The sequence below is a fragment of the Sarcophilus harrisii genome, chromosome 2 (genome assembly GCF_902635505.1).
Source record: "Sarcophilus harrisii chromosome 2, mSarHar1.11, whole genome shotgun sequence".
NCBI lineage: Eukaryota > Metazoa > Chordata > Mammalia > Dasyuromorphia > Dasyuridae > Sarcophilus > Sarcophilus harrisii.
Window position 1 is genome coordinate 141,965,895 of NC_045427.1, and position 19,384 is coordinate 141,985,278.

The 19,384-nt window shown below is 36.4% G+C and overlaps 1 protein-coding gene across 3 annotated transcripts in view; it reads left to right on the forward strand.

The window, feature by feature from the left end:
* The window catches only part of ACOXL (acyl-CoA oxidase like), a 495,343-nt gene that overhangs the window by 416,882 nt on the left and 59,077 nt on the right, over positions 1-19,384 (forward strand). For all 3 annotated transcript variants that reach the window (XM_031950986.1, XM_031950985.1, XM_031950987.1), the window contains one exon: positions 12,622-12,692. In XM_031950986.1, the coding sequence (XP_031806846.1) occupies positions 12,622-12,692 (71 nt within the window). The remainder of the gene's footprint in view (positions 1-12,621; positions 12,693-19,384) is intronic.

Consider the following 19,384-nt stretch of genomic DNA (forward strand, 5'->3'; position numbering starts at 1 on the left):
GTAGGGGAGAGGATCAGGAAAGGTCTAGGGCATGAGAACAGGAGGCTAGGAGACAGGACATGGAAGATTATATTTGAGGAACTGCAAAAAGGACAGCACTGTCCTTTGTAGATTATGAGGAGAAGGGTAAAATGTCACAAGATTGGAAAAGTAGGAAGGGGAATGGTTAGTAAAGAGAATTGAAATGGGTTATGACTATATAAACATAGAGAAGGTAACATATAAGAGAGAGGTAGTGAAGGAATGCTTAGGGAGAGCCAGTGTTACAAACAGAATGGCAGAGTAATTAGAGTACTGGATTTGTAGTCAGGAAGACTTGGGTGCAAATTCTCTTTCAGACATTTATTAGTTATCTAACTATGGACAATTCATTTAACTAAACTCTGACTCTGTTTCTTCATCTGAAAAGCAAAATATTTCAATAAAACAATGAAACAATAGTGAAAACCTATTTCACGTGGTTGTTTTAAAGTTAAAATAGGACAAAGTATATAAATGTACAGGAATTCATCAAAGTATAACCTTGTTTCTATGTACAATGTTCTCTTGGTTTTAATCACTTCATTCATCCTTAGTTCATGCAAGTCTTTCTGAAATATCCTGCTGATCATTTCTTATATGAATGTTATGGAATATTATTATTCTATACCATAACTTAACAGCATTCCCCAACTGATGGGCATATCTCCTCAGTTTTCAGTTCCTTGCCATGACAAAAAGGGCTGTCACAAACATTTTTGCCCATGTGGGTCCCTTTCCCTTACTTATGATCTCTTTGGAATGCAGGCCCAGTAGAGACACTACTGGATCAAAGACTATACACAGTTTGATAGCCCTTTGGGCATAATTTCAAGTGCTTTCCAGAATGGCTGGATCATTTCACAACTTCACCAACAATGCATTAGTGTCCCCGTTTTTCTACATCTCCTCCAATATTCATCATTATCTTTTCCTGCCATCTTAGCCAATCTGAGAGGCATAGTGGTACTGTTGTCTTAATTTGCATTTCTATGATCAATAGTGATTTAGAACAATGAATATTATTATTAAAGCTCTCTGAAAATCTTAAATCACTTTGTAAATACCAATTATTATTGTTACTTGAATTTTATTCTGGCCAGTATGGGGCTACTTAGTCCATTCTATAATCTGAGGCCAGAATAAAAGGTTTCTTAAATCAATGTAATTTTTTTCTTGTTAGTCATTCCCTTTGGGTTGTTGTCATTGAGTATTTTCAGTTGTGTCCTACTCTTCATAACCCCAGTTGGGGATTTCTTGGCAAAGACACTAGAGTGGTTTGCCATTTCCTTCATCAGCTTATTTTACAGAAGAGGCAAACAGGATTAAATGACTTGCCCAGAATCACGAAGCTAATAAGGGTCTGAGGCAGGATTTGAATTCAAGTACTCTATCCACTGTACCATCTAGCACCACAAACCAATATACAGTGCCCAACGGGCCTGCCTAATTATGACTTTTGCCAACCCATCCCTTCCCTGTGTCTTGCTCTTCCTTCTGTTAAAAACCTAGACCCTTGAGAGATGATTCCTTTTCTGTCCCAATAACACAAATATTGTGTTATTTCTGTCCCAATAACAAATGAAAGGTTTTGTTTTCCTTTTGAACAGCAGTAATGAAGTCTCCCAGCTGCTTGGATTCCTTGAGGAGAAGGAATTCTCTTCTCCCAAGTTGTGATGTTCCATGCTGGTCTCAAACTCTTATACTTGAAAGCAATAAAGCAGTTTGGGAGTTTTAAGTATGTCATCAAGCAGTGGCTTTACTTACACAGCTGTACAAAGATACATAAGGAGCCTGACTTCTGGGAGGAGAGAGCCCCATTGTCTGCAAAGGAATGATCAATAAGCTGTGGCAGAGTTGATCCATGGGGAGGTAAACGTTCATTCTGTCAGGTCTGAGGAGCAAGCAAGGCAGCCCCTCCTTTTCAGATGGATGCCTAGCTTAGGGCTTGCACCTGAACTCCAGAGCACCCACCTGAAGGCAAAAGAAGGGTAAGTATTCCTTATCAGCCTTGGCAGCTGTTTAATTAGTTTTTTGCTTGTCCCACCAATATACCAATTCTAGTCAAATCTACCTCCAGGAGATTGCCACCTATCCTCATTTCTTCACTCACACACCTGCCTTTTGACTTCAAACCCTTTAATAACTCTTATTTTGATTTTTGCAATAATTTCCTCATTGGTCTTCATGCTTTGAATCTCTTATCTTTCCAAGCCATCTTCCACACAGTTGCTAAAATGATGCTTTTATTTTTTATTTTTTTTATTTAATAGCCTTTTATTTACAGTTTATATATATGGGTAACTTTACAGCATTAACAATTGCCAAACCTCTTGTTCCAATTTTTCACCTCTTACCCCCCACTCCCTCCCCCAGATGGCAGGATGACCAGTAGATGTTAAATATATTAAAATATAAATTAGATACACAATAAGTATACATGACCAAACCATTATAAAATGATGCTTTTAAGGCAGAAGTCCAACTGAGTCACTTCTCTGCCCAATAAACTCCAATGGTTATTTACTATTTTTAAGATAAAATATAAACTCCTCTTTTTGGCAATTAAATCCCTTAAAAACCTGGCAAATACTCATCTTTCCTTTGGGCAGCTACATAGCATAGTCCCAAGCCTGGAGTCAAAAAAACTTATCTTCCTCAGCTCAAATTTGGTATCAAATACTAGCTTGTATGACCCTGTGCAAGTCAGTTCTCCCAGAAGTGGTTCATGAAAAGTTGGGCAAAAGTAAGCAAGAAAGCCAACTCTTCAGGTTTATTATACATTATTTCCCTCTATGTATCTTTGCTCTATACAAACTTATTGTCCTCAATGGGTAATACTCGGTCCTATATTTCTGTGCCTTTGTAAAGGTCATCCTCCATGCAGCCCCCTCCTCACTTCTGATTCCGAATTCCTATTTTCCTTAAAAACTCATTCAGGTCAAATACCATCTTCTACATGAAACTTTTCCTGATTTCATTCCATCTTTGTCTTTTCGGTGCAGAGCACAGTATCTACAACATAGTAAACACTTAAATGTCTGTTTATTGACTGATTCACTCATGCTGAGGCTGGATTTTAGCTTCAGAGGGGGTATCTTCCCTATGTGATCATAAAAGCTCTCAAAGGGGAAGGTCCAAGTTGGTGAAGGGTTATCTTGCTGTCCTCAGCACAGAATCTTCATTTTCTGTCAATCCAGTTATACCCCAGAGTGGGGACAGAGGTCCAGGTGTCAGTATTCTTGACAAGATGAGCAGAAATTTCAGGTCAGACTTTCTGGGTACTGCAGTCCATATGAAATCCACAGGACCAGATCAATCAGTCATCCTACTTGGAATCAGTATTTTACCTGTGTTTCCTTACATAGAAAAATATATGAATGATATTCTTTGCATTTCATTTTTATTTTTTCTTTCCTGAGGTTTTTGTTTTATTTTGTTTTAAACAATTGAATAGCCAGACAGTCTGAAATATCCTGGGGTCAAGCTTCTCAGGGATATCAATAGTGTTTTTTCCCGCTGTGGATCACTGGAAAGAATCAAGGGAAGTGGGTTACAGGTCTGACTTTGCTCCTCATGACCTGAGCAATCTTAGGAAAATCACATAAGCCCTGGGCCTCAGTGTCCTTATCTGTAATATGATAGTGTTGAGTAAAGTGACTTCCAAGATGCCTCCAGCTTTAAATCTATAATCCCTCATTCCATTTTCCTTTTCATCTCAATCTCCCAGATTTTGTTTTTCTTTTTTCCTTTCTATACTCTGCTTTCTAGATCAAATTGTTAGGCAGCTAGATGGTAGAGTGATAGACTTGAAGTTAGGAAGACCTGAATTCGTATCATGCCTTAGATATTTATTTTGCCCTGAATTAAGTCAAATTCTCTCAAACTCAGTTTCCTCATTTGTAAAATGACAGTAACAGTAGTATCTAGCTAGGTGACAAATTGGCTAGAGTTGACATCAGGAAAACTCATCTTCCTGAATTTTAGGAAAACTCATCTTTTTGAATTTAAATCTGGCCTCAAATTATTACTAGCTGTGTAATACAGGGCAAGTCACTTAACCCTGTTTATCTCAGTTTCCTCATTTATAAAATGAACTGGAAAAGAAAATGGCAAACCCACTTCAGTATTTTTGTCAAGAAAACTCTAAGTGGGGTCACGAAGAGTCAGATGCAGTTGAAATAACTAAACAACAAAACCAACTGGGTAGTTGTGAAATCAAATGAGTTAATGTATAAAACATTTGCAGGTCTTGTAGTGCTTAAAGAATTCTAGCTCTTATTATTATTAATATTTTAATATTATAAACATCATCTTCTCCTCCTTCCTGGAAACAAGATCCAACCTAGTAGATCCCTTTCTGAATCCCAAATCAGTTGAGTGCTCCTCTCCATTAATTTCATTCCTTTAGGGTACATAAAAGAATAGCCAGAATCGAAGTTATGAGTGGTCCTATTCAGTCTCAGGTTGTTGTTTTCTTTATTCAACTTGTCAATAAATCTTGCCTTTAAAAATCCCAGAATCTAAGAATCCATAGGAATTTGAGTGGTCTAGAAGATCCTAAGCAGCTTGTTGCAGGGTCATAGTACTGTCATTTGGAATTTGAAATCATTCAAATCGTGTTGGAAATTTAACTAATTGAAGACAAATGAAACAGTAGATATAAAACCACAAAAAGCAATTTGTGGCTTCAATAACTTAAAGGAAACAAGATTGTCTTAGTACTCAGTCAGTGTTTGTTTATCACTTATTTGCATCAGACTTGGTTCAACCACTTGGACAAGTCATTTAAAATCCAGACTTCAGTTTCCTGGTCCTATAACTGTGAAATGATACATGAACTCTGAAGTCCATTCCAGATGTGAAAACAGAAACAACAGCTGGCATCTGAAGAGCACTTTAAGATCTACAGAGTGCTTTCCAATAATTATCTCATTTCATCTCCATAACAACCTGGGAGATAGGTGCTGTTATTATCCCCATTTTACAGAGGAAGAAACTGAGGTAAACAGAGGTTATGTGACTTGCCTGGAGGTACATAGAGGTGGTAAGTGTCCCAAGCTACATTTGAACTCGGGTCTTTCTGGATTCAGATCTATCCAGAATGCCACCCACTTACTTTCCTGATTATATGTAAGAATATATGAAAAAAATGTTCCAGGATATTAAATCAGCAATGAAGGAAAACTTTTTGTTTTTAAAAGGAGAGAATGAAATTGTTTACTGTTTCATTATCTTAATAATTTTCATTCACTTGTATATAGTTTCTTCATCTGTAAAATATAGTTCTGGTCTAGATGCTGTCAAAAAACCTTGTTTTCTCCAAACCTTGTGTGTTTGGAATGAATACTCAATACCCTGCATCATAGAGTTTTCTAAGGGCTTCCCAGAATTTAGCAGTTTTTCTCCTCACAAAATACAAAGTCCCATTTCTTTATTATTGCTGATTAGGTCTTGCCAAGACTTAGCCTAGAATGACTCCCATCATCTACCACCTGCATGTGTGTGTGTGTGTGTGTGTGTATGATGAAATTTTTCCTTCAAGAAATATTATCATTATTTTTGCTTTCATTGTATATGGCCATATTCATCTGTAAAATGTCGACAGAAGTTTGTACTAACAACAACAAAATATTAGAATATCTATCTATTCACAACTCTTCCAATATGAAACCTTAATACCTCTCTCATTTTTTTGGCTATTATTATTATTATTTGGCTATTATGAACATAAAGTTGTATAAACTATCTTGATTGGCATCTCTCTGGTAATTGTATTTTTATTACAATTTATTTTAATATAAACTTTTATTTCTTACTATGAATTTCCTTTTTGCAAAATAAATAAGATTTTCTTCTCATTTATGACATATTTACCCAATTAATTTAAATTAAAAAAAAACAACAAAAATACTGGATCTATATAAATAAAATGTTGGCACAAATGTATAAGTAAATGTTAATGTTAAAAGTAAGGGAAGAATAATTCAACAAAGTATGCCCTTAACTTCTTTTGAGCTTTTAATTTCTAAGGGGAACTGTTTGGGATTGTCATTTAAGGATAGCCTTTTGCCTTGAGAAAGAGACTTATAGGAAAGACAATCAAATTTCTATACAACTTTCATGGTAGACCCAATCCCTTTTTGTGTTTTGGAGATATATTACCATGCCATTCAACAAGACTCTACTGAGGTTGTCTACATATCAAGTACTGTGCTGAGCACAAAAGTCATACACAGCAGTTCTGTCCTCAAAGAAGTTGAAGTCCCAATGGTGAAGAATAGAGGAATTAATGCAAAAACACAATGATGTGTGTGTATGTATGTGTATATATATATATATATTAAAATTTCCCTAATTGTTCAATAATCAGAAGATAGAAGAATTGTGCTAAGTAAGGGGAGGCTTAGACAAGGGTCTGAATAGAATGCATAGGATTTGGATAGAGAAGTGGGAAAGGAATTCCAGAATGAGTAAGGGAACAAGACAGGAAAGCTATGGGTAACAATGAAAAGTCTGTCATCTAGCTGCAGTTAGTTATAGTTAAATATTTGCTATAATATTCTCATTATAAGCCTGTAATGTAGATACAACCTATATTACAACCCTGTAGAGAGGATTGGAAGGGAAAGAGGCAGAAAACCAGGAGGTCTTTTAGGAAGTTTTTGAAGAAATTCTGCCAATGAGTCAAGGAGTAAATCTTAGATATTTTAAACAAAGAATTAATGACAGTAATTAACATGAAAGATAGAAGAGACAATAATAATAACTATTACTTATGCATGCTTTAAGATTCACAAAGCACTTTACATATACTAATTCATTTGATTTTCACAAGAATCATGTGAGGTAAGTGCTCTTAGTATCCTCATTTTACAGAAAAAGGATCTGCAGCGTAGAAATATGGAGTCATTTGTCTAGGATCAAATATCCAGTGAATGTCTCAGGCAGAATTTGAACTCAGATCTATGTGATTTTAAGTCCAATGTTCTAGACATTGAACCAACTAGTCATATATTAATTCATTGAAGTTAGGTGACTAGAAAAGAAAATTTAGTAACATTCATAGAAATGGAAGGTAGGAAAAAATGGGCAGAGAAGTCAGTAGGTTTAAGGAAGTTGATGAATTGGATCTGAGACATGCTTAGTTCAAAGTAACAGCTGGACACTCAAGTGAAGATTCCTATAAACAGTTTGAAATACAGAATTGTAGATTAGGGGAGTTGGCAGGCAAGTTGTATAGATTTGAAAGTCATTGGCATAGAGACAGTAGTTAAAGAATAGATGAGGTCTTCGAGGTGACAAGGTTTGCATTTCATAAGCCATGTGCTCTAAACAAAATATAAAGCTTTACCTAAACAAATTGTTAATCTTGAAAAGGCGTCTAAACATTACTTCTCTCACTTCAGACATTAGCCAGAGTTCATTTTTTAGTCACATCATAGCATGTTACAACTAAAATCTAAACCATGGCTAATGTCAACATTAGCTAATGCTGACCTTCCTTGCTGTATTCATTGGTTAATGTCCAGGAGGTTTGTGAAGATAGAACTTACATAAATTATCTGGATAATTTAACAATTTATTTCAACAGATTCTTATCAAGTGCCCACTACATGTTAGGTATTGTGCTAGAATATTAATATGCTTTCGCCATATTTAACTTTTTGGCTATCTCATTTGATTCATTTCAGGATTATTTTAGCACTTAGAATAGCACTTAGCACAGTGATTAGTAGCACATAGTGGACACTTAATAAATGCTTACCGCTCGACTTGACTTCAGTTAAGATTGGTTTTAGTTAAATATTTGCTATAATATTCTCATTCATATGTAGGGATACTGCAGTGTTTGAGGTCTGATGGACATATGTAGGTTAAGTGTGAGTTTGTTTTCATAGTCTTTGAGGAGAAAGAGAGCTTAGAGTTGAGGTTTAAAGGATATGATTTATCATGTGGAGGATAAACTATGATGTCATTTATCATATCAGATAGAGTACTCTATTTGATGCATTTGGGATGGTGTGTGCAATTTAAAAGAGTCATAAGAGAGAGATGTTGCTGTGGCAGAAAACACATTGGATTTAAAGCCAAAAGACTTGCATTTAAGTGATACTATTATCCATGTGACCCTAGGCAATTTATTACACCTCTCTGTAAATTAGTTTCAACAAATATAAAGATATTTCATTGAGTCCTATTTTTTCCAGCCTTAATCTTTAAAAAAAATTAATAATATTTTATTTTTCTAAATACATGCAAAGATAGTTTTCAACATTCACCTATCTCAATTTTTCTTCCTCCCTTCCCCAAGACAGCAAGCAATCTAGTATAGGTTTAAATATGTGCAATTCTTCTAAGCATATTTCCATATTCATCATGCTGTGCTAGAAAAATCAGATCAAAACGGAAAAAATACAAAACCCAAGCAAACAACAACAAAAAAGGTGCAAATACTGTATGGTGATGCACATTCAATCTCCATAGTTTTCTCTCTTTGATTGTGGATGGCACTTTTTATTATGAATCTATTGAAATTGCCTCAAATCAATTCATTGTAAAAAAGACCCAAGTCCATCACAGCTGATCACATAATTTTGTTATTACAGCATACAATGTTCTCTTAATTGTGTTCACTACAATTAGTATCAGTTCATGTAAGTCTTTCAAGGCTTTTCTGAAATCAGCCTGCTCATTATTCTCACCAGCTTTAATCTTCTGATTCATATGATAAATGGAGAAAGAAAAACAGTATTGATGCTGAGGCTAAAGAGCTATTTGATATGTGAGCAAAACTAGTCTGGATGCCAATAGTTAAGCATCAAGTCCAGTTGGATTTCGGGATATCTAGGAGTTTGGGGAGTGCTTTGACCCAGAAGCTCCAAAGGGCCACTTATAATCTCCAGGCCTAAATGTGGTCATTTTTCCTGGGGTTCAGCCTTTTTTCTACATTAAATTTATTTTCAAAGTAAACAAATAGATTTCTTCATTATATAATACATTAAAATGGAAACGTCAATGAGAAAAGACATTCATTTCCCTCAATTTCCTCACCTATAAAAATGAAGATGATAATACTTGTAATTCACAGAGCTGTTGGAGAGAAGCACTTAGTGAATTGTAGAATTCTAAAAATTTGAGTTGTTATTAGGTGAAAATGGGAGGGCTGGACATAATGGTTTATTTACTTCTTTTATATTATCTTATTGTGATAAACCATGCTACATAAGTAAATGGCATCACTAAAAGAATACTGGTGTTAAAATGATGTACTTTTGTGTGAAGGAGCAGCTTGGGATTGTTAAAAGGACTGTTCAGTTTCCTAAATGCAATCTAATGTGCCCTCTTCCTCCTATTCAATTCCCTCTTCCTCCTTTTGAATTCTGGACCCAGCTTTCAGTCCATCTGTATTGCCTGTCTAAGATATATGTTCTCATTCAATAGGCTTCCTATCCAATCAAAATGATGAGTGACCCAAAGGCCAATGAGAGATGCATGGTAGGAGTAAATAAGCTAAAGCATATCACTAATGACGTCTGTAACAATTGGTATAAAAGACATAATACAGGAAATGTGTTATCAAAAAAAGAAGGTCAGTCAGATGTCTATGAAAGCCAAGGATGGATAGCTTACATGCTACCACTGATAACCAGAGACTGCTCAAAGACTCAGAGTAAGGCTTCTTAACCTACGGTCCTTGAACTTAAAAAAATTTATAACTATACTCCAATATAATGGATTTCTTTTGTAATCCTATATATTTTATTTTGTGCATTTAAAGGCATGATTCCGAGAAGGAGTCCATAAATTTTACCAGACTGCTAGATCCTGTAGCAAAATTCTATATCATACCAAAAAAAAAAAAGATGAAGGACCCCTGACCTAATGGAAGGTCCTCCTTATTAAAGGAGGAATTATAGAAACACATAAATAAGAATCACAAAGAATAAGGAAACATAGATAAGTTATAATCTGTACCCTTGAGAGAATGCCTAACAAACAAAATCATGGTTCCATTGATGTGATGCTACCTTCTTTTTAAGTAAAGGATGAGACTTATACTGTTTTTTTTTCCAATTCTTGCTACTCTCACCCCCATGAGAATAGCCAGAACCCTTTTCTAACTCAATGGCATCCCCACCTTATTGAAGATGCAGGAAGGAACTCTAACTTCCTCTACTCTCTGATCTTCCTCTTGTTATATCTTTGCTCTTGGAGCCTTCTTTCATGCTTTTCTCCCAAGGTACCATTAGAACGTCATTTTAAAAACAATTCTTTGCTCTTTAAAAGTCCAGGATTTCTAGACTTCTGACAGTTGAATCTGAATATGAGAGTTTAGTATTGGAAGTAGTTTGCAACAGCACTCCTGAGAGAGAAACAGTGAGTAATTACTTATGGTGATTCACTGCTTAGAAATGGCATTCAGGAATGAGAAACTGTTAATAAGTGTACATTTTATTCATCTATTGTAAATGGAGAAGGAAACACAGGGTCTGTTGCCTTAACCAGAGCCTCATGCTGGCAATAAGTGCTTAGCAAATGTTTTTATTCCATTGAACCTAGCAATTCTAGTGAAAATTATTTTGCACTATTTAAGCAAGTTAAGGCTGTCTTTTTTTCTCCAAAAAAAAAAAAAAAACAAAAAACAAAAAAACAAAAACAAAACTATCGCCACCATTGTATGTTAGTCAGCTGTCTTAGGACTTTGAAATGGATATAGCCTATTAAATTAATTTTAGTTTTTAAAGGACAATAGCCTCACAGGTTTTCATATTCAACTGTAGAAATACAGGGTGGGAGAGGCATGACTAGACAAAAGGTCAGATGCTTAAGTTTGTGGTTTTGGGTGTCCTGCAGACTCTATATGAGTCAACAATGGGATGTGGCAGCCAAAAAAGATAAAGCAATCTTTGGCTAAATTAAGAGAAGTATCACGTCATAAGGAAGGTGCTAGTTCCACTGTGCTCTGCTTTCTATCATGTCTGACTAAATACTTTGCTCAGTTCTAGTTACCAGACTTTAGGAGGAACATTGACAGAAGAGAACTTATTCAGAATACTATAGCATCAAGATCAAAGTCCCATAAGAGGATAATTTCAGGAAGTGGAAGTGTCTAATTTGGAAAAGATAAGATGTAAGGAGATGGAGTAGGGGAAACATGATGATTGTTTTCAAGTTATCTGAAGGTCTGACGTAGGAAAGAGTTTAGATATATTCTTCCTAGCTCTGGAGGTTAAAGTATATGTAAGCAAAAAGTAGAAGTTGCAAAGAGACAAACTTTGGTCCATTTTAAGAAAAATCTTCCTAACAGTTATAGCTTTTTAAAAGTGGAATAGGTCTTCTTGAGAAGCTGACAAATCTTTCTCACTGAAAGTCTTCAGGAAAACACCAAATGACTTTGTCAAGGCTTTGCTAGATACCATGGAGGTCCCTTCCAATGCTAAGATTCCAAAAAAAAGCTTTTTAGCTAGAGATGTGTTTGTAGAAATTATGTGATCAATTGGAATGCATTTTAAATCAATCCCTATTTCTTAATTTGTTGCTGTTGTTCAGTCATTTTCAGTCATGTGTGACTCTTTGTGAATCCATTTGGGGTTTTCTTGGCAAAAATGCTGGAGTGGTTTGCCATTTCCTTCCCCATAACTTTTCTTGGCTTATATTTAAAAAGAATGATTTATTCTTCATTTTAGATAGTATATGTCAGTGGAAAGACTGACTTGCAAATATTTAGGGAGTTTACAAAATTCATATCAGAGAAGACATAGCAGAGGAATGGATAGATAAAGTATGGAACTTAAAGTCAGAAAGGCTTGGATTCGAATGCTGATTCAGATATATATTAACAGCATGATTAGGAAACAGTGCTTCTGTTTATAAAATTAAGAAAGTGAAACACGTACTTCATGGAGGATCAAATGAGATAAATTAGATTAAAAAGCTCTTCAGAAATCTTAAATTACCATATAAATATGAACTATTATGATCTTTATTTAAAAATCACATAAGAAAATATTGCCATCCTACCAATAAAGGATCCAAAGATAGACTTGTACTCAAACATTTTAAATGGCTCCCCAGAAAGCTCAGTGAACTTTGTGATGGAAAATTACCCAGTGCTAATAATGCTGGTGATTTCAGTGAACAAGGAAACAACTTGTTTTATAAACTTCTGTTAGTGCAGTTTCCTTATACTAACTCTATGCCCTTTATATGGAGAATATTCTCTATACCTGTGTCCATGAGAGACAAGATTTGATTCCATGTACAATAGAACCATATCCAAAATATATCATGTGCTTTGCAAAGTTTTTTTATTCATTCTATCAACAATATTTGATGAGTATTTATTAAATGCCTACTTTATATTAAACACCAGGAATTAAAGAAAATAAATGAGAAAAAACCAGCCTTTTCTCCTTAAGAAATGTACATTACTGAATTGTTGTTGCTACAGAGAAAACTGAAGAAAGACTGATTTGGTAGTCAATGTATTTTTGATGTTAGTTAAGGTATTTTATAACATAAATGCTCCACTCCCATAAAAAAAAATGAAAAAAAAAATTAATGCAAACTAGTTCACCATTTTAATTTCTTTTTTTTCAGTTACTTTAGAACAGTTCTCCTTAGCAGTGGGGAGCTGCCCTGTTCGGGAGGACCAGACTTTGTTAATGAAGGTAGGTTATCAGATAAAGTGCTTATTTTCTTAAAGCCTCCTAGCATTTTTATTGCTCTGAGGATAGTTTCATTTTACAAGAGGGAGTAAATTTATCATCTCTGAATTTTTACACTCTGTGGGGATAAACTTGTCATCGGCGAGTAGGAGGGTTGCTGGTTAATGAGCACAACTGCTGCCTGCAGAGTTCATGAGAGTGACAGGAAAGTGGCTGTCAAATACTAGCAGGGAATTTGTTTAATTCTCAGGAGATCTCAGTTGGTTCTATTTAAACTAATCTGACAGTGTCTTGATTTTTTTTTTTAGCAGATTTATGAGAGCTGACCATGTTTTATGTCTGCTACTATACTTTTTAATTAAGTCAAGGGGTTCACTGTATTCCTCATCCTCACTTTTGTGTCTACAATGAATTGCCATTACAAATTAGGCAGCATATATTACTGATGGAATTGTTGCTGCTGAGGGGAAACATAACTTTATTCATCCTCAATCACAATTGTTGTTATTGTTGTTTTATTTCTTCCAGATTAAAAAAAAAAAAGTAAAATTCTGCTGTCACCAACATTTAGGTTGCATGCAAGGATAAATCCAAAATGTAGATGTATTTGTTCAACACCATGCATGAATTAATTAAAATTGTGCCTTTGAATAGTTTGGTCAAACACAGAGAACAAAAAGAAACTTGCATGGGTATGCAGATGAAAAGTATTAAACAATTATATATTCTGGCAAAATCACACACATAACACATAATATTCATTCTTTACCACCAATGGCTGACACTCCCTCTATCCTCAAGATACCTACCCTTACCTTGGGGCATAAACATTTAACTGTTGGTAATTCTAACATTGTACTATTGAGAAAACACTGGTCCTGCCTGTCAAACTAGGAGCTAATCATATAACCAAATATTAAAGTATCTAGTAATTGTGAGAAATAAAAAAAATTAATGAAAAAATAAAATGTTTCTATAAGTTGATTTTAAGTAATTTGCTTAAGATAAGGTATTTTGGGTCTGCTCATTTAAAATTTTTTAACATTTAATCCACCAGTAAATGTTGGTAATATTAAGCCTCTACATTTATGATGATATATTTTGAAGCAAAAATGTATAGGCCTTAAGTACAATTTTTAGTTCTGAAAATTGGAACTATTTAATGGAAGATTGGGCAACTATGTGGTGAAGTGGATAGAGCACCAAACATAGAGTCAGGAAATCTGAATTCATATTTGGCTTCAGGTACTTACTACCTTGGCAAATCACTTACCTCAGTTTCTTCAACTGTAAAATGAACTGGAGGAGGAAATGCCAAACCCCTGTAATATTTTTGCTAAGAAAGTCTCAAATAGGGTCACGAAGTTTCAAATACTATTGAACAAGTGAAAGACAACAGCAAAATGGAATATCATTCTCAGCTGACCATACCTACATACGATTAGAATCCAAGAAGGTACATTATAATCAGAGTCTCCTTTATCTAGCAAAGAAGTCACACAGCTTTATTCAAAGTTTAAAAGATTCCCTACTTGGCTCTTTGTCTGTGACCTTGGACAAATTACCTCACTTCTGGGGGCAATAGCTTTCTCATCTGTAAAAATGAAGAGTTTGACAGGATCCCCCAAGATGCTTTCCAATTCTAAGATCCGCTGACCCATCTCTGAGTTAATCTTTCAACATATGAGGCCAAAACTTTCCCCTCTGGGTCAGGCATTCTTAACCTGGGTCTCTGAACTTTAAAAAATAAGGTTTTTTTTTATAGTATTTCAACATAATTTGTTCCTTCTGCAATCCTGGTTATTTTATGCATTTTAAAACATTATTCTGACAAGGGATGCACAGGATTCACCAGTCTACCAAAAAGGACCATGGCAGGAAAATAGTTCAGAACCTCTACTCCATGTAATTATCTTTCGAAGGCAAAGAATTTGCTACTGGGGCATCTGGATAGCCTAAATACAGATCTGCACACATACTTCTAGACAACCTGGCCCATGAGTGTTACTGGCCAGTAATTGTTAGTAACATTATGCCCCTCCTTACCATTTATGACTAAATATTACACTCCTCCTTACCATATGTGACTTCTTTTCCTTTCTTTTTATTTTATTGGCTTTGGTGGGGAAGAGGGGAGGGAAAGGAGGGAAGAATCATTCTCTCTTAGTTTCTTCATCTCCTGCTGTCCCATTCCCCTCTTAAGCAAAGCCAGTATGATGCAATGGACAGATTCTGAATCTAAAACGAGGAAGCTAAAATCTACCTCTAATATTCGATAGTTGTATGACTGTGGGCAAATCACAGAATCACAGAATTTGAGAGTTAGAAAGGACCTCAGGCCCATCCAGTCCAATCCATACCCCAAAGGCATCCCTAATATGACATACTTGAGAAATAGTCACCAGCTCCTCTTGAAAACTTCTAGTGAGGGTAGGCTCACTTCCAAGGCTCAACCTCTGAGATTTAGTTTCTTCATCTATAAAATGTACTTAATAATATTTGTCATACCCTACAGGGTTGTTGTAAGAGTCAAATGAGATAATATACAATATGCTTAAGATTAAGGAAGGAAGAAAGAAAAGAAGTCAGGAGGGAGGGAAAAAAGAAGGAAGAAAGGAAAAAAGGAAGAGAGGGAGGGAGGGAGGGAAAGAAGGAAGAAGGAAGGAGGGAAAGAAAAAAGGAAGGAAAGAAAAGAAAGAAGGAAAGGAAGGAAGGAAAAAAATTGAGGGAGGGAAGGAGGGAGGGAAGAAAAGAGGAAGGAAGGGAGAAATGAAGGGAGGGAGGGAGGGAGAGAAGAAGGGAAGTAGGAAGGCAAAAAAGCTCCTAAGGAGCTCATAGTCTAATGGGTGATCCATGGGAGAGATATTATGCAAGAACTATGTATAAAGAAGGTACATTCTAAAAAAAAAAAAATGATCATCAAAGTAAAGGCACTAACATCAAAGAGGATTAGGAAAGGCTTCCTTTACAGGGGTCCTCAAACTTTTTAAATAGGGGGCCAGTTCACTGCCCCTCAGACTGTTAGAGGGCCGGACTATCATAAAAACAAAAACTTTGTTTTGTGGGCCTTTAAACAAAGAAACTTCATAGCCCTGGGTGAGGGGGATAAACGTCCTCAGCTGCCGGATCTGGCCCACGGCCATAGTTTGAGGACCCCTGCAGAAGGTGAGATTTTAGCTGGGATCTGAAGCAAGTCAGAAGAGTTAGAAGATAAGGAGGGAGGAAAAAAATAGCTGAAGTTAGGAGATAGTATCTTATGGTAGGAGAACAAGGAAGTCAGTGTCACTGCATCAAAGAATACCCGGTGGAGTGGGGTAAGATATGAAAGCCTTTGAATACCAAACAGAGGACTTTGTATTTATTCTAGAAATGGTAAGAAGCCCCTGCAGTTTGTTGAATAAGATGTATATGTCCATGTGAAAAAGGATTGGGAAGGGGAGAAGGAGAAGTGAGAGGAAAAGAAAGAAAGAGGGAGAGAGACAAACAGATACATGGTCACATCTGAGATTTAGGAAGTTCACTGTGGCAGCTGAATGGAAAACTGGTGAGTCCCTTGTGACAAGGAAACCAACCATCAGGTATTTCAGTAGTGTAGGCATGAGGTGATAGGGACTGGTAGCAGTGTCAGAAGAAAGAACAGAGTGTAATGAACAGGCTTTGAGATATAGGATGTAAAAGAGAGTGAGCAGAAAATGTCACCTGGTTGCAAGCTTGTGTGTATGAAGTGCTCAGGTAGACTAACACCTCTGGTTAAGGTTTGCAAACCCTTTTCGGGCTGTTCATTCATCTTTGATGTCTATCTGCCCCCCTCCCCTAACTCTTACCTGTGGCTCCAAGAATGGTAGCATGTACAGAAGCTACATTCTAGTAAAACCATCTCATCAGATGAGCTAACCCAGGTAGAGGATAACCACGAGGCCTTAAATTTGTTAGTGAGTTAGAAGGTTGTCTACTCCCAAACACATGAAGACTTTCCCCTTGATGGAATAGACAGATGAGAAGTTTCTTCCAGTGGCCATATAGAAGGCCAAATCAGGCTCTGTGGAATTCTTAGAACTTGGCAAGACATCAGAGACTCCCAGGTCATTACCAGTACTTTTGACTTTTATCTTGCATCAGTCTTCCATGACTAGAATAGAGAGGCTGACCAGCTCTGCCCCATTTCAATTCACATGCAAATCAAGATATCACCCATCATCCACTATTTTATTATTTAGTTTTATATATATTATTTTAATATTAACTCTTTTATAATTTTTCTATCTTTCTATTTCATATGTGAGTGAGGAAGCAACAGGTGAAGATACAATGAGAGCTATAACCACAACTCTACACACAGGCAGAGAAAGCCCCAAACATTGGGTTATATCACCTCATTGAACTTAAAAAGTAGTGGTATTTGGTGATTCCTTGGGCTCTGAGGAGCTTTCTTAAAGTACCCCATTGCTCACCTGATGGTGTAAAAGAGGTGCTAGAAAAGGTGTTCTAAAAATTGTCTACTTAATCCAACCCTTGTCTGCTTATTATGGCAGGCAAGGATTCTACCCTGCATTTGAAACATAAACATGTAAAAATTTTTCTGCAAAGATGTTTTTATTCACCAATGATACTTGGAACATGCACATACTTGTGGACAATGTGAAATCCAGTAAACTTGAGAGACAAACAGCTCTTGTTGCTAGAGAACTTAGCAGGTACTGCATCCAACTAGCAGCCCTTAGTGAAACAGGGTTTACAAAGAAAAGCCAGATCACTGAAGCCAGAACCAGATACACATTTCTCTGAGTGGCTACTATGATAAAGAGCACATGAAGAAAGTGTGGATTTTATAATCAGATCTAATCTAGTTGGCATATCTCCCAAGCATTATGACAACATGATTGACACTTGTGGGAAAGATTGCAAAGCCACCACCATCCTTGGTGCATATGCTCCCAACATGATGAGCCCTGGTGGGTTAAAAATTCTACAAGATCTTCATCATCAATTTGCTAAAAGAAGATGAGGTGGTAACTCAGTCATTTCAGTACCAGAGCACAGACTGCTGTAGCATTCAATTTCCTCCTGGGGGCATTCAATAACTCTTCTTCAATTAGAAGTTTGGCTAGAGAGTGATTGATTGCAACCTGAAGTCTATAGTCAGTGGCTTCAGTATTTATCAATGATGGTCTGTTGTGAACATTATGGAAGTGTTTAATCCATCTCTCCAGAATCATGTCCGTATCACTGATCCCTATGGCTCTGTCAGTATTGAGTAATTAAGAAGCATCAAAAGTCTTTAGTTCATAGTCTTCAGCACATCATAGAAGTGGTTTGGATTGTTGCTGTCAATCTGATTCGACTGAATAAATTTGGGTCTGATCTGGTCTGGTCCCTAAGCAAGGAACCCTTGGGAGGAATCAGATAGAACTACAGCAATAATCATTTAGTACTGAAGACTTGTGTTTCTCATGACCTTCTCATCACCAACACTGTCTTCTACTTACCTGACTGCAACAAAACATTGTGAATGCATCCGGACAGCAAACATTGGTATTTACTAGATTATGTCATTTTAAGGGAAATAGACAGGCAGGATGTGAGAGTGATTAAGGCTATGTGTGGCACAGAGTGCTGGACCAATCATAGACTTCCCCTTTCTAAGCTAAGCATTGACATTTAACAAAAGCAGCAGCCCCAAGGCAAAAGATGACTTTTAGGAGACTCAACATCAACAGATTAAAGCACTTCTCTATGCATGAACAATTTATTGATGGCCTGAAGGGAAGGCTGAATCAGCATACAGTTAACAGTGGAGTGGAAAAGAGTGGGCAGCTTTCAGAGCATTGGTATACTAGCACCACATTTACTAATCTAACCAGATCATTTATAAACATCAAGATTGGTTTGATGAAAAGGATAGGGAAATTCAGAAATTCCTAAATGAAAAACAAGAATTCCACGGGGTTTACCAACAGGACAGCTTATCTGTCTTTAAGAAGGCAATGCTTGATTCCATCAAAAGTAGAGTACAAATGAATCTTAGAGAGATGAAGGATTCTTGGCCCAGTAAGAAAGCAGATCAGACTCAATTTTACACTCACAGCAACAATCCAAATTACTTCTACGATGCTCTGATGACTATGGGCTAAAGATCTTTGGGGCTTCTCAATTACTTAGCACTGATTAGAGCTACAGGGATCAGTGATATGAGCATGATCCTGTAGAGATGGGCTGAACACTTCCAAAATGTTCACAACCATCCACCATCCATCAATGCTGAAGCCATTGACTGTAGACTCCAGGTTGCAGTCAATCCCTCTCTAGCCAAATTTCTAACTGAAGAAGAGATATTAAATGGCATCAGATTTCTTTCAAAGAAGCAGAGCACCTGCCACTGATTCCATCCCAGCAAAGAATGTACCAGGCAAGAGGTCTACCACTCATACAAAAGCTGACTAAAATCTTCTAGATTGTATGGTAAGAGTAAGTTATCCCTCAGGAGATTGTGTGTTTTTCAATAGGCTGTCCTATGAAAATCTCTTTCTTGGTCATTGCTGCCCAGATTCTTGCCAGGGACCTTCTTAATTGACTGATACTTAATCTGGAAGATTAACATTTTCCTGAGACAGAAAGGGCTGAGAAATGGTTGGTGTTTGCTGGCCAACAACTCTAGAAGAAATTCCAGAAGCAGAACAGAGGTTTGTACATAACAT